This window comes from Apiotrichum porosum, assembly GCF_003942205.1.
Source record: "Apiotrichum porosum strain DSM 27194 chromosome Unknown scaffold_6, whole genome shotgun sequence".
Classification (NCBI taxonomy): Eukaryota; Fungi; Basidiomycota; class Tremellomycetes; order Trichosporonales; family Trichosporonaceae; genus Apiotrichum; species Apiotrichum porosum.
Genome location: NW_021167113.1, coordinates 1,189,153 through 1,203,397, shown reverse-complemented (window position 1 = coordinate 1,203,397; position 14,245 = coordinate 1,189,153). Strand labels below are relative to the sequence as shown.

Sequence of the window (14,245 nt, the reverse complement as noted above, 5' to 3'; positions counted from 1 at the left end):
TTGAAGCATTGTCGGCTGGATCTCGGCGGTGGACACCCAAAAGGCAAGTTTGTAGCGTGCTCCGAGCGATGTTCCGAGAGACTTCCGAGCGTCCGTGGGCCCTCATAGCTGCCCATTCGCATTCGCGCGCTCGCCCGCGGCGAGTTTACGGTAACACTTGTCGACGCGATCCGGCGAACCGGACCGGAAGCCATTCACAACAGGGGCCAAGGGTATACAGTATCCCGGGAATTGCAATGGCTGTATGGACAGAAAGCTTGGCCCGTCAGTTCGTGATAGATGATGCCTGTGTACCTGTGTGAATGTTGGCCGCGGCCAGGTGGCGGTGGCGGTCTAAGTGCGCAATGATGAGAAACACGTAGAAACGCAAATAAATCTTGGTTTATGCAGTCGACTTTGGGAGGCTGGTGATGCCGAGCGTCGAGCAGCAATACATAGAGGCTGTCCATCGGCCACGCTGTCCAGGAGAAGCCGCCTCATTAGGAGACAACACGACAGTCTATGACTGAGATAGCACACCGCAACTAGACTTAGTTGACGGGTTCGCCTCTGCAATTCGGGGATTCTGAGCGCTCCACAGGCATGCCCCAACGGCTGTCCAACCAGTCACCGTCACAGCATCAGAGCGCCTCGTTGCCCTTCTTGACGATATGGACCGAGGCATGTACATAACGGCAGTGTTACCACCCATGCCACCTGCTCCCAGTTGCTCTCTTCCTTAGTGATTCCCTCTTTTGAGCTCGTGCTGGTCGCTCCAACTCCAATCAAACCACTCAACCTGAACCGTGGTCTGCTTCGTAGGCATCATGTTTCAACTCGCTGCCCACATGGCTTCCATTTCATCCTGTGTTCTCCCTCCCTCCTTCCGTATTTTGCACTCTAATGGATCGCATAGGGCAAGCAGGCGCCCCTGTACCCCGCCAACCAATGGATTCCCCCTTTTTCTCGCCAACAAAACAACATGTGGCGCTGACCCCGTCACCAGTCCCATTCCCAGTCGAGCACAATAGTACAACAACGGCAGCTGACTATCCGATGAAAAGAAGCCTGGAGGAGGCTTGCTGCTCTCTGGATTGCTGGCCTTGCCGAAACAGATGGTCGTGCACTCTTGTTGCGCCCTTTTGAGCGCATAAATAGGAAAAGAAAGGAATAAAATAAAACGAAAATGCTGTGCATATGTGTGTACGTGCATCTGCGCCCCTCCACGTCGACAGGCGTTGGGAGACGGGTGCGGTCTGCCTGCATATATAACCTGGTGGGAACGAGAGAACGAGAATGATAAAGCAACAACACCCATATCACCACAACAGCAACCACCACCACCAACAAGCGTCAGTATCGTTGTGGCGCTGTGCTATCCCTGTGGCCCCGGAGGGATGGCACTAAGTGGCACCCAGCACCCGCCAGACACCACCGCTGACCCATGTTTGCCCAGCCTCAACAATGGACCACCATTCCAACAGCTCATCCGCCCTTGACCCCAAGAGTCAACTGCAACCCTTCCACATAGCCACCCCTCCTCAACCACCTCCAATTGTGGAGGACTGGATGGGCGAGCGCACATGCCAACAGTTCGACGGCCGCACCATCCCAGCGACCGATTCGTACAACCTCCTGCGCACCATCCACGACATTATTGTCGACCAAGAGAAGCGCCGCGTCCCACCCCTTCTCCGTTCTCTTACTTTTGGCTCCAAGGACAAGGGCTTCGTTGTTCTAGACAAGGAGATGTTTGAGGAGGTGGCCAGGTGAGCACTTGTTTGATCCGTCTTGACCAGTCCTCCCTAACACCCGTAGGTCAGCGTTCCCCTCGGCCAAAACCTTCCTCGGCAACATCAGCCAGAACGCAGGCTTCTACCGGTCCAAGACCCCAGAGGGCCACCCCTGCTGGACGGACATTGCGGGTGTCTTTGGTCGTGGCGGTCGCGATGAACTGTACCGCCTCTCCAAGACCAAGGGCACCCAGGCAAAGTTGTCCCCCCCAGCCATGCTCCACGCGTGGCCCGAGGAGGACAGCATGCCAGATGTGTGCCGCTGGCATCCGGACGACCCCAACACCGTCCAAATCCTCGACCGCGCCAAGTTCGAGGCTGTGGCGTGAGTCTCAGATTCTTGCTTGTCCTCAATGTGACACCTGCTCACGCGGCGCAGCATGGACGAGTTTGGCGCCACAAGCCTTACCCAGTTCTTGAACACCCTCGGCGCCACTTGGGGTTACGAGGAAGAGGATTCCCGCCAGCGGTACATACCACTGTGATCACCCACACCACCGGCACGTTACCGGCCGGCACGTTGGGTCTTCACGTCTCCAAATTCTCCGCTGTCGTATGGCAAATACGGTTGGACGACGTGTTGTACAACATGTACGTCCACAACAGCGACACATTCTCCTCATCAACTCTGGCTGTCGCCAAAAAGATGAGGCTCGGATCGGCTGTTTCGCGGATGGCGCTACTGCGCATCGCTCCGACCTTGGCGGGCATATCCGTCTACAGGACGGTGTACATCCCCGAGGCGAAGTCTGTCAAGGTCGTGCGCCGGTACCTCAAGCTCGACTCCATCACCCAGTTCTTTGTGGAACAGTTCAAGAGTCTTCAATATCGGCCGAGTTCATGGGAGGACCGGGGTCTGAGCAACCGCCTCGGTCAAGTCGCCGAGCACTGCGGCGTGACGGCCCAACTCTCAAACCTTTGGCAGCTTGCTCAACAGCTGTCTCAAGGAGACGGCACTCAAACCGAGGAGCGAGAACGGGCACGTAAAGCCCAGCAAGAGGAAACAAGAAGCAATACACACTAGGGCCACCAGGCAGACAATTTTGACCTCGGAAAGCACAAAAGCAAGTTGCACCCCTATGTCGACGACTCCTTCTCGTCCACAGACCGCGCCTTCCACGGCGCAGACATGGAGCACCTCCTTGACAATGACGAGAATGCCGTTTCTCCCATACATATTGAAGCTTGTGAAGCAGGCCCCGAAGCCTCTTCTCGTCCGACCCAACATGTGCCAACTGCCGCGGCACTTGCGGATGCCAGTGGTACATACGACGACACATGTGTACGTACCAGAACACGACCTGGGACTCTTGTGGTAAGCCGACCTGGGTCTCAAGCCTCATTATCCAGGCTGACGTTCACCGGAACTCTCCCGTACCAGAGCACCAGTAAAGATAGGGGATACCCAAGTGCACAGCGCTCGAGTGTGGTTAAGAGGGGTAATGTGCGTATGTAGCAGTACGCAAGCAGTAGAACCAGTTGTTTCTAACCACGGCTTCCATGTCACTATGTAATGCAATCTATTACGGAGGTTCTCACATCTACGCCACAACAGAGGCGGGAGGGCCCAGGTAGCTGTAGCCCCTCTCCTTGATGCCGCCAAAGTCGACAAGGACACGCTCCAGCACAATACCAGCAGTCATGCCATACACCGTAATGCTGTGCTTGCCAGGAGCCTTGACCTCGCCCTTGGTCGACACCTCGCGGATCTCATTGGCGACAACGTCCTCCCAGTCGTGCGGGAGGGAGCCGAGCTTGGCCTCGGGCACGGGGTAGATGGGCACGACGTCGCCGTCGTCGATCTGCACGGCAAACGCAATACGGCGGCCGAGGATGAAGTTGAGTGCAGGACCAAGATGCAAGGTAACGTCCACGGGGCCTGCCGACGTGGCCCAGAAGTCGTAGCGGACAGCGGGACCGGCACCAGGCGCAAACTCTTGTGCGTCGACGGGGAACACGGCGAGACCACTGCGCGTGCGGCCGTAGAAGGGGATCTCACCCCATGAGTGGCTGTCCTTGGTCATGACAGCCTGGTGGACACCAGCTTCGATGGCCACGTAGCCGTCACCTTGGACAGCACCGGCAAAGTCCGCCGGGGGCGCGGTGACGTGGTTGAGCGGCACAGTGACGACCGTGTGGGCGCCATCGCTTGCATGGAACGTGACGTGGCCCTCGGTGGCATCGCCGACCTTGTCCCAGTTGACACCGATCCACACGCGCTTGTCGTTCTTGCCGTCGCCGGTAATCTTGCCCTTGGTGATGGACACGTCGAGCCACTCGGCGTCCGGGGTAGCCGTAAACTCGACATCTTCGGGGCCACCGGAACCCACGTCAACCCAGCGGCGGCGGCCGTAAAGGTCAGATGGCAGGAGGGTGGGGTCGGGACAGTTGTATCCAAGCGGGCAGTTGTGCCTGTTGTCACCCGGCCAGGCGCCCGCGCAGTTCTCGACGGTGTAGCGGGTGTGGACGATGAGGCCATGGTCATACGAGTGCTGGCGAAGCGAGACAAAGGACACGGGCGGGAGCGAGTTGCGCACCGGCATCTGCCAGTACTGGTAGCCAATATGTGTTTGGGCGAGCATGCTGTTGGGTCAGTCGTGTCATGTGAGCAGATGCGACTTACTGCTTCCACTTGCCGTTTAGCAGCTTGTTGTACTCCTCTGTGAGGTCGTGGTCGCGCTCAAACAGAGCAAGCGCCTCGTGAGCCTGGACGGTGGCGGCCGTACGACCTTGGGTCGCGTACAGGTTGGACTTGGCAGCGGCCAGGTACAGGCGGGCCAGGTTGGCCTGGAGTTGAATCTGCACGTAGAGGACCTCGTAGAATGGCACCTGGCTCTCGCTTGAGAGCTTTTCGTACACAGTCCTCGCGCGCGTCTCGAGTGCGGTCCAGTCGGCAACGACAGTCTCAGCCCTAGCCTGTCAGCCAAACGAACGAGCTGTCTGGCAAAAGCACTCACTCGTCATAGTTGAGGATCGAAAAGGTCTCACTGTCAACCAGCTCGGCCTTGCGACGCGAGGCATAGATCGAGTATGTCGCCATGATGTCGGCGACCTCTTTTGCCGCGTCGCCCACCACTCCAAAGTCACGGGTGGCACGCTCTGCCAAGTACTCGGCAAGCGCCGTGCGTGGCCAGCGCGAAGCGTCATAGGCAATGTCGAGGAACCACTCGAGGGGGATCTCGAGAGTCTTGAGGTCGCCAACATTGAGAATCCAGATGTTGTCGGTCTTGAAACTCAACGCCACGTTCAGCTGCTCCCACACTGTCGCTATCAGCTACCGTCTTTAGAGCGTGGAACTCACTCTTGGCAAGTGGGACAGTGTTGATCCACTTGTAGTCACGGGGGTCGCCCACATAGTCGGCGTGGTAGTAGATTCCACCGCCAGACTTGTAGTTCTTGTCGGTGGGGAGAACAGCCATGAGGTTGCCCCAGTTGTCATCGGCCAGCATGGGCGTGACCTCGTCCGGCACCTTGAGGCCGTTGGCAAAGTACTCCATGACCTCCTTGTACATGGCCCACATCTGTGGAATGTCGCTAATGTCCTGACGGCCGTTGACCTTGCGGAGAATCTCCTGCTGAGCGGCCGTGATACCTTAGAGGAGAGCCTGTCAGCAACTCGAGCCTGAGGCACACCGCGAGCGACTTACTTTCCACAAGTGGAACATCTGCACCGTCCAGAGGAAGGTCACCGTCGCCACGCATGCCGACAGTATACACCGTCTCGCACTCCTTGGCACGCTCGGCGCCATACTTCCAGAACTCTTGAAGCCAGTCGCCGTTGGTGCGGAAGTCCCACTCGCCTTCACCCCAAGTGGTAAACTCCTTTTGGTTACGGCTCATGGGCTCATGGTGGGACGTGCCCATGACCACACCCATGCGCTCAGCGAGCGACTGGTTCGGGCCAGGGGTGGCGGGAGAAACCAGCTCGTCAACGCCGTCGACGGCGAACATGCTCGCCCACACTGGAGCGTTAGTGGTGTCTCGGAAATACTGATGCTCACTTGCTGGCCACATGTAGTTGCCCTTGAGACGCAGGAGCAGCTCAAACGCCTTTTCGTACATGCCAACCTGGAAGGGAGGCTTGTCGCCCATGTTGAAGTGGTCGCGCGCCCAGTTCCAGAGAACAGGCTGCTCGTCGTTGAAGAAGAAGCCGCGGTACTTGACGGTAGGCGCACCGTGGCTGTGAACAGCATCGCGCGGGATAGCTACCACGTCGTGCTTCTTAATGGGCACATCAGCCCACCAGTACCAGGGCGACACACCCATAGACTCGGCGAGGGTGTAAAGACCGTAGATTGTGCCGCGCTAATGTGTCAGCTGGTTGCGCGAGGGCAATTGTACACCTACGCGATCACTGCCAGCAACCACAAGGGCCTCATCCAGGCCCTCCAGTGGCTCGGACACGACACGGGCGTCAAACGACTCCCATTTGCCGTCCAGAGGGGCGAGGTGGTCCTCGGTGGAGGGCTTGGTGCGCTTCTTACGAAGGCGCTGGAGGAGGGCGGAGCCGACAGTCGCGGCGATGATGGCCGATGCAGTGCCGTCAGGCAGAGTGTCGGCATACACCTCCGGCTTGACGCCAGTCACGCGCAGAATGTCCTCGGCGAACGTGCGCACGGCGATGTGGATGGCCTCCGAGTCACCAGAGTCATACAGGATGGGCAGAGCAGCGGCGGCAGAGGAGGCGAGAGTGAGGGCACCATTTGAGGGGGCAAAGGTGAGGACGTTGGGCAGACCCAGCGCAGCTACGAGCTGCACGAGGAACAGTAGGGGGACGAGCAGTACAAGCATCGTGAATGTTGTGTGGGGAAGCCTGGAGAGCCAGACTGTCGTGGTGTTTTCAATGAACGTCAGTCGTACTTGGACGCGGTTGCTCGGGGGATGTTCGGAGAGTTGTTCCGGCGACACCGGGCCGGAAACGACTAGTCGGTGGGCAATAACGACATGGCTGGTGCAATCAGCCAACCCTGCAGCTTGCAGTACGCCGAAGGGAGCGCTCCTGATAAATGCCGAGTATCCGTCGTGCGCAGGCGTCGAGGGTGGACCAGAGTACCAACCATGAGTGGTGAAACGGAGGTGGACGGCTCAAATGCACCACCGGTTATCACATCAGGATGTTTCTTTCCAAAAGGACCAAAAGGCCTACTGGGCCCTCGTTTTCACCGGGCTGCGTGAGCTGGTGAGCGGTGTCGACAGGGCCGGCGAAGCGATCAAGGGACCCTAGTCAAGGCCTTTTGTCGGACGATATGGACCTATGCGCATGGGAGATGGTGGTCTCAGCTGGGGAGTCGATCGGTGAAGAACGGAGATGAGACGCCTGGCCATCCTGCAAATGCAAATGGCGGAGTGAGGGACGAGTCCAAGGGTGGCGTCGTGACAGTTGTACCCAGACAAAGTGGTCTGGACGTGTTGCTGATGAACAACTTACAACTCGTAGATAGAGAGAGTTGCAAGGTGGGATACCAAAGAGCTAACAAACAGATTGATGCCAGCATCATAATACCCGGTTTTGCCACCCAATTACAACATGACAACATTAGCGGGATCAAAAGTGGCCTAATGGTGGCTCCAAATCCCGTCCCCGCGCCGTCAAGTCAAACAGCGGTGACGTCTTCCTCCACAAATGCCGAGCTCCTGAGCCCATGAGACCACTTTCACAAGCAACACAGCAAGTGGGACCAATATCCATTGCCCACACACTATACAATGCCTTGTCCTCCATCCTCGTCAATCCCTCAGCCATGACAATAGAGATTGAGAGCAACGGCGAGCACGAGCCTAAACACAACCACATGCAACTTTGGGAAGCCGAGGGCAAGGACTCGCAAAGTGCGACGAGCACGGCCAAGCGACGAACGTCTCAGCGTGCATTCGAGGACGGCGAGGACACCACTGAACAATCCTACAGAGGGGATGAAGGTCGTCTTCCAGAAAGGTGAGCTGCTTGGATGAGCAAGGTGTTGAAGGTCTGCAGTCCAGCCCCACCGCAACACAGCGGGCCGCGATACCAAACAGGCTACACGCGCGTTCCATTCGTTCAGCTCCCCGCCTCCAACGATGAGGGCCCGTGGCATGAGCACGAGGACAACCTGACATACTGGTTGTCGTTGTTCTACAGTGAGTTCATTGTCGTGGAGACCATCGCCCGTAGCCTAGCCTTGCGGGTTCGCTGTCTTCCCTCCGCCTAGTTGCGTTCCTCCCTGACGAGCAGACCTGTTAACAAGTGCCAACCTATCGACCTTCAACTCCAGCCACAGCTTGCAGTCTCCGGCTGACATTCCCAATTATCTTGGGTGAGGTGCCCCTTCTAGCTCCCCCCATTAACTGTCCTCCAGCTACTTCACCGTGGTGATATCGTTATGGACGACACAGTTACACTACGACCTTCGGTATGAGTGCGGCGACACTATCCATCGGATCTTCAAGGGTCTCCAGATCCTGCTCTTCGTCTACGTTGCCGCGTCAAGTGGCGGGTGGGATTTGCAAAACCTTGCTCCCCCACCTGAGCCAGATCTCGCAACCTTCACGGCCACCGACGTTCAGAGTAACATTAGTCATGGTGAGCTTTAACCCGTGGTCCCAGGCTAACGCAGCAGAGCTTGCAACAACGTCCTTTCTAACTGTGGCGATTGTTAATGCTGCACATTGCGCACTGTTGTGTTTGCAGTACGGCATGAGTAATATCCAGTTTGCATGTGACCTCCCAGCTGAAACCACAGTCGCCGTCCTCGGCCACAAATGCAAGCGTCGCACCGCTGCCCCGCTCTGGTCGCTGGGCTCCCTTGCCGCATCCTTTCTGCTCTTCATCGCCTCAGCCGCGATTCCGACCCACTCGAGCGCCTACGCCAAGGCCAAGGTTGCCTTACTGTATGTCGCCATCGTGTTCGAATTCGCCATGATTGGTGTTCAGTCACTCTTTGGTTCCCAAGTGCCCGCGCGCAAGGGCCACTTGTTGAACGAGTATGGTTGCCTATCAATCACCATTCTGTGAGCTAAGTTCCATCGGAGTTGTTGCTGACAGGTGCAGTGGTATGGGATTCTCCAACTGCATCGCGGCATTCCAGGCCGCTCTCACTGGTATTGGCTCTGAACACATCACATATGGACAAGTGGAACTCTGTGAGTCAAGCTTAAGAATCGCACTGTGAACTGACCATTGTCAGGCATCGGCGTCATCTTCTTCATCTGGGTGTTCCTCTTTACCAACTACCGGTTGGACCTCGACCTCAACCGCGACACGAGACGGACGTGGGTCTGGGAACTTCTCCATTTCCCTCTACATTTCGCCCTCGTCCTTCTCCTCGCCAGCATCGTGAATGCTATCAAGCTGTCGTCCTGGACGCAATCCCTCGTCAACGCGTACACGCTGTTTGTCAACTCTGCTCTCTCCCTCCTTGAAGGGTCGCCTCTCTCTGACAGCGAGCTGTGGGACGCTGCCATGCAGCTCGACAAGCTCGACCTGGCGCCAGACTTCACTGAACAATACCGTTTAATGGAAGAGTACTTCTTCACCAGTAACGCGTCGATCACTGTCCGTGACAGCACAATTTTGCTCGAGAGCTACCAGTACATTGGCCAGATCGTGTGGTCAACCTGCTCTGTAAGTAGTCTGCGAAGGCGTTGGCCTGACCTATTAGAAATCTTCCGTCGTGATGAGTGACGATGCCATAACACTCCTTCGTCAGCTACTGGTTATGGGCCGTGATGGTAGCCCGGTCACCCCATCCATGGCCGCCAGAGGTGAGGAGCTCGCTTATCAGATGGTCACCGTCGTCCTGGAAGACATCTTCTCTGGTATCCTGTGGATGTACCCTGCTGCTGTGAGTTCACCGATTAAACCTTCGGTGTGTGTCAACTGACCACCAGGGTTTCGTGCTAATCTTCTGTTCCCTGCGGTCTGTCGGACGGACCCCGGTCAGCGGGGCGGCAGGCTACGCCATCCATGGGTTCCAGATAGCTGCTGGGGCCACACTTTGCCTCCTTACGCTCCTCGGCCTTGGAGGGCGGGACGTGTCGTTCAAGGTCGGCGACGACCCCTTGCGCGGCGAGTTGCAATTCAGCAACAAGATGTACCCACTCGCCGCCAAGGACCTGTCCGTCGCGGTGGTGTTTATCGTGTATGCTGTGGTGATAATTGGCAGCTTCGTAAGTCGTAATCTACGCGGTGTCACTCGGGGCTGACTTCAGGTTGCCATTGAGCTTGCCTGGCGGCGGGAGCAGAGGAAGCAGAGGAGGAACAGGGTTACTAGGCGATAGAGGGTTTTGCTCAGGCGCAATCGTTGCATGATGCCGGGATGCAATGTATGTTTATCTACAGCTTGGCCTTGGCCGCCGTCTTCTCCACCGGGATAAGACTCTGCCCGTCCTCGCTGAACCGGTGGGTGAGGGTAACCTCTCTGGTGACCACCTGGGTGTGGTTTCCATAAGCGCAGACCCGCGAGTCGAGGTCGTTCAGGTAAAACTCGATGCGCGAGAAGGCGAGTTTCCGGCCTGCGGGTGTGAGCTGACTGGTTACAACATCAACAAGGAACTTGGCTTCAACTCACCTCGCTGGATCTTGTTGGCCACGATCCACAGAACGTCTCCTGCCCCGCCGGCGGGACGCACAAACTCGGCACTCATGTTGGCGCTGACGGTTGGGATCATCGGCAGGCCCTCGGTCTGGAGGCCCACCCAGCTGACAATGTCCGTGAGCTTCAGGAGCGTCAGCCAAGCACATGCGGTTACCACAAGCGACTCACGGTCATGATGATGCCGCCATGCACAGACTATACATATTGTCAGAACCAGCCCTCATACCAATACGGAATAAAGCTCACGCCAAGGCCGTTCAGGTGGTAGTGCTGGAGTGGGAGGCGGGCGACCATCCGCCCAGGGGTGGCCTCCTCAATCGTCATCTGGAGCGAGTGAGTTCAGAGCTCGTAAGCAGTGAACGCACCTCGCGGAACTGGTAGTCGGCCTGCACGCCGCGGCCCTTGTCGCGCAGGGACTCCGCCCAGAACTATGCACACCGTCAGCATATGGCCAGAAAGAGGCTGGAGTTGTGATGAACTTACGTCACGGACGTGCTGGAGACATGGCGATACGGACATTGTGGTAGGTAGAGAATGAGATGAGCCATGAAGGAAAGATGGGATAACAACCCGCGTATTGGGGACAATTTGTTGCCGGAGCAATCAAATGGACCGGCCGGCTATCAGCGGCGTCGGAGGTCGCCGACAGGCTTGGAGTGACTCCCAGGCACGGGTGCCCCACACCATCTCGCCGCCCCTCCCATCTCATCTCATGCATCGCATCTCATCTTGCATCGCGTGCGTGCATCTCATCGTCCAGAGTCTCATGATTGCACTCGCTCCATGACAAAGTTGAATCTGACACAGTCTACCCGTTGCAATCCAGTCAGCGCCCTGTCTTTTGTGCACGTGATAAGGAAACGTACTAAGATCAAACGATCAATCCATAAATCATAATCATTACTTGGCTTTAAGAGACATGACACACCGGTCCACATTCCCTTCTGTCTTTTGACTTCCCATAAACTGCTAGCCTGATACCCCTCCCACGCATCCCAGAGGCCCTTACACGTCACCCTCGCCAGCAGCAAGAGCCTTCTCGCGAGCGATGCGGGCCTTCTCGATCTTGAGCGAGAGCTTGACGGGTTGCTCGCCCTTGGTCTCGAAGATGTAGTCGATGTCCTCGAGCGAGAGGTCGGACGTCTCCGGAAAGATGAGGTAGGCGATGACGAGCTGAATGGCGTTGTAGGCAATGTAGACGACCCAGATCTTGTAGCCGACCTTCTGGATACCGACCGAGATACCGTAATTCTGGACCACACCGGCCGCCGACTGGATGAGGGAGTAGAGGGCCATTCCCTTAGCTCGCAGGGGCAACGAGAGGATCTCGATAGGGTACAAATTGTGCATTGTTGCGATAAACGATGCGCTGCGTGCGTCAGAATGCAAACGAAACGCACAGAGGTGTTGTTGGAAGATGCAGCAGGTGTTCGGAGGTGTTGTTGATGATGGACGGAAGCAAAAGTGCCACCTCCGACCAATTCACCTCCTGACCGGAAAACTGCCACTCACCTCAAAACCTGGTAAAGGAAGATCCAGAAGAGGGTCAGACCCGCAGCAGCGTTGTTGGGCTGCACGTCGTAGCGCCAAGACGTAATGGTGACCGCAGTCTGGGTAAGGATACACGAGATGAGGCCCAGGAAGATGAGGGTACGACGGCGCATCTTGTCGATGAGGTAGGCACCAAACGCGGTGAACACAAAGTAGATGGCGGTAAGACCGAGGCTGGGAATGCATGTCAGCTTGAAGGCCCTGAACCTACGATAGGATCAAACACTCACTTGATACCAGTCTGTGAGAGAGGAGCGGTGATACCAATGGTCTCGAGGGCGGGCGACATGTAGTAGGAGATGATACCACCACCGTTCCACTGCTGGAAGAGCGAGTAGGCGGCAAGGACGGCGGTACGGTATCCAACGCGACGGGTGAAGAAGACGCGGAAGTCCCAGGCGGCACGGAGACTCTTGGTGCCACGGGCACCAGAGTCGAGGGAGTCCTGAATCTGGCGCATCATGAGGGGAACGATGGGCGCGTGGATGTCGTTGTTCGAGGTCATGTACTTGGCAATGACCTGGCGGGCCTTCTCCTTGTCGCCCTTCATGACGTAGAAACGAGGAGTCTCGGGGCAGAGGAAGTAGATGGTGGCGCAGACGATCAATGCCGGGACAGCCTGGAGGAGCAGGGGGGCACGCCACTGCCAGTTGGACGTGGTCCAGCGGGCAAAGGCGACCATGACTCCGCCCATCATGAGAGAGCCGATCTGGAAGCAGGCGCCGAACACTCCAACCAGGCGGCCACGGAGATGGACGGGAGAGATTTCAGCCATGTACTGCGACGAAGTGCAGAGGGAGGTGCCGAAACCAAGGACGAAGCGACCGACCATGAAGCACGCAATGTTGGGGGCCTGCGATTGAAGAATAGCGCCGACGATAACCAAGGCATTGCCCAGGAAATTCACGCTGCGACGACCCCAGACATCCGAAAGAACGAGGAAGGGGGCGCCGACAAAGCTACCAATGGTCATGAGTGCATTGAGGGTGCCGAGAGTCGCACCGTCGTTGGCAAAGCCGAAGTAGTCGTGCCATGTGGGGAACGAATTGACGTTGCCGATGACAGCCCAGTCAATACCGTAGGCGGCCTGGTCTGGGAGATGTCAGCAGACCCTTCGAGAGGACGAGTAGATCGGAGGTGGTCGGCCAGGAGGGGCTGCAGCAGGAGCCGCTCGAGGAGCTACAACATGCCGCAATGCCACACACAACGGCCGTCATGCGACCAAGGTTTGCAGAGAGCCCGTTACGTAATCAACCTCCACCGGATCACGACGAGGTTGCGCCGCCGGCCGCTCCCACCAGCGAGCACGCAACCAAAATGAAAACTCACTGATGCCCATCACGAAGATGATACCAGCGATGCGCCAGCCGGCAGGTGACTTGAGCGACATGCACGCTGCCGAAACAGCGTGCAGGTCGTCCTCGGCCACGCGGTTGGCCACCACCTCGGAAACGTCGATGCCGAGCTTGTTGGCCTCATCGAGAGCGTCGCCGCGAGCAGTCTCCAGTTGCTCCTCGGTGTGTTGCACAGACTCCTTGTGGTCATGGATATCTGCCATGGTGAGTTATGGAGATGTGTGTGTGTGTGTGTGTGTGTGTGGACAAAGGACAAGAACTGCTCCGTCCCTTGTCTTCTTTTAAACAACTGTCGTGCTTGTGCGGCCGTCCATCGGCGCAGTCGGGGAACCTTTGTGCTTTGTGCATGTGCCCCGCGTTCTCGCCCTGGGGGCCTCGAGGGTTCGTCGAACAGTCCGCGCCATGCAGAGCCAGAGAGCACACGGAGCGCGGAGCAATGGCCGGCCCCCGCCATGCGGCTCTGAGACTGTCGGTGGAGAGGCGGGGGGCGACGGGGACCCGCGGGAACCAGTTTCGCCAGCCAAACTTTCTGGACCTGATTTTTCGCGGGGCCCGTTTTTTTTTTTGCTGGTTTGTGTGAGCCACTGGACACAGAGATGAGTGGCAAAAGTGTTGCAAGAGACTCGCGAGGATCATTCCTTTGTGGCGAGGGGATCCTTTGTCAAGCAGCGCCCCCACATGTCGATTCCCTGTGCAAGACGGCCATGCATACATCACCCCCACCCACGTTCATGCAGAGGTTGACAGGCTGTGTCATTCGCGAACCGACAGATCCAGAGCGGCATCGCGGGCCCCGTCCAGTGCGCGTGACCCTGTTCCACCCTTATCTCGCCCGCCGTCCACGGTATGTGCGGAGATCAAGAGCGGATCGAACAACGGCCGCAACTGGTGTTCTGACTATTCCGAGCGTCCTTCTTTGTGCTTTGACTCACAACTTGCATGCAAGTCACCTTGCTTGCACCGATCTGCGGGCGCATGCAGCGGCTGCTCTCGC

The 14,245-nt window shown here is 57.5% G+C and overlaps 5 protein-coding genes across 5 annotated transcripts; 2 read left to right on the top strand and 3 right to left on the bottom strand.

The window, feature by feature from the left end:
• Window positions 1-1,443: 1,443 nt before the first annotated feature.
• On the top strand, window positions 1,444-3,228 carry EHS24_008235 (uncharacterized protein; the record flags this gene model as incomplete). Its single annotated transcript, XM_028623553.1, has 5 exons — window positions 1,444-1,748; window positions 1,798-2,097; window positions 2,152-2,241; window positions 2,379-2,755; window positions 2,810-3,228. 5 exons carry the CDS (start codon window positions 1,444-1,446, stop codon window positions 3,226-3,228), a joined length of 1,491 nt encoding a protein of 496 aa, XP_028476486.1.
• Window positions 3,229-3,313: 85 nt separating this feature from the next.
• Window positions 3,314-6,563, bottom strand: EHS24_008234 (uncharacterized protein; the record flags this gene model as incomplete). The annotated part of the gene is made up of 7 exons (XM_028623552.1): window positions 3,314-4,355; window positions 4,396-4,683; window positions 4,730-5,033; window positions 5,074-5,364; window positions 5,420-5,734; window positions 5,774-6,077; window positions 6,120-6,563. 7 exons carry the CDS (start codon window positions 6,561-6,563, stop codon window positions 3,314-3,316), a joined length of 2,988 nt encoding a protein of 995 aa, XP_028476485.1.
• An 851-nt stretch (window positions 6,564-7,414) lies between these two features.
• EHS24_008233 (uncharacterized protein) lies at window positions 7,415-10,028 on the top strand (the record flags this gene model as incomplete). The annotated part of the gene is made up of 10 exons (XM_028623551.1): window positions 7,415-7,707; window positions 7,747-7,889; window positions 7,984-8,065; window positions 8,108-8,331; window positions 8,492-8,759; window positions 8,800-8,891; window positions 8,936-9,372; window positions 9,410-9,592; window positions 9,639-9,917; window positions 9,960-10,028. The coding sequence occupies 10 exons, from the start codon at window positions 7,415-7,417 to the stop codon at window positions 10,026-10,028; spliced, it is 2,070 nt and encodes a 689-aa protein (XP_028476484.1).
• Window positions 10,029-10,083: 55 nt separating this feature from the next.
• EHS24_008232 (uncharacterized protein) lies at window positions 10,084-10,864 on the bottom strand (the record flags this gene model as incomplete). The annotated part of the gene is made up of 6 exons (XM_028623550.1): window positions 10,084-10,262; window positions 10,319-10,466; window positions 10,514-10,540; window positions 10,592-10,669; window positions 10,711-10,773; window positions 10,829-10,864. The coding sequence occupies 6 exons, from the start codon at window positions 10,862-10,864 to the stop codon at window positions 10,084-10,086; spliced, it is 531 nt and encodes a 176-aa protein (XP_028476483.1).
• Window positions 10,865-11,350: 486 nt separating this feature from the next.
• Window positions 11,351-13,454, bottom strand: EHS24_008231 (uncharacterized protein; the record flags this gene model as incomplete). The annotated part of the gene is made up of 4 exons (XM_028623549.1): window positions 11,351-11,714; window positions 11,858-12,070; window positions 12,127-12,988; window positions 13,226-13,454. The coding sequence occupies 4 exons, from the start codon at window positions 13,452-13,454 to the stop codon at window positions 11,351-11,353; spliced, it is 1,668 nt and encodes a 555-aa protein (XP_028476482.1).
• Between the last annotated feature and the right edge of the window lie 791 nt (window positions 13,455-14,245).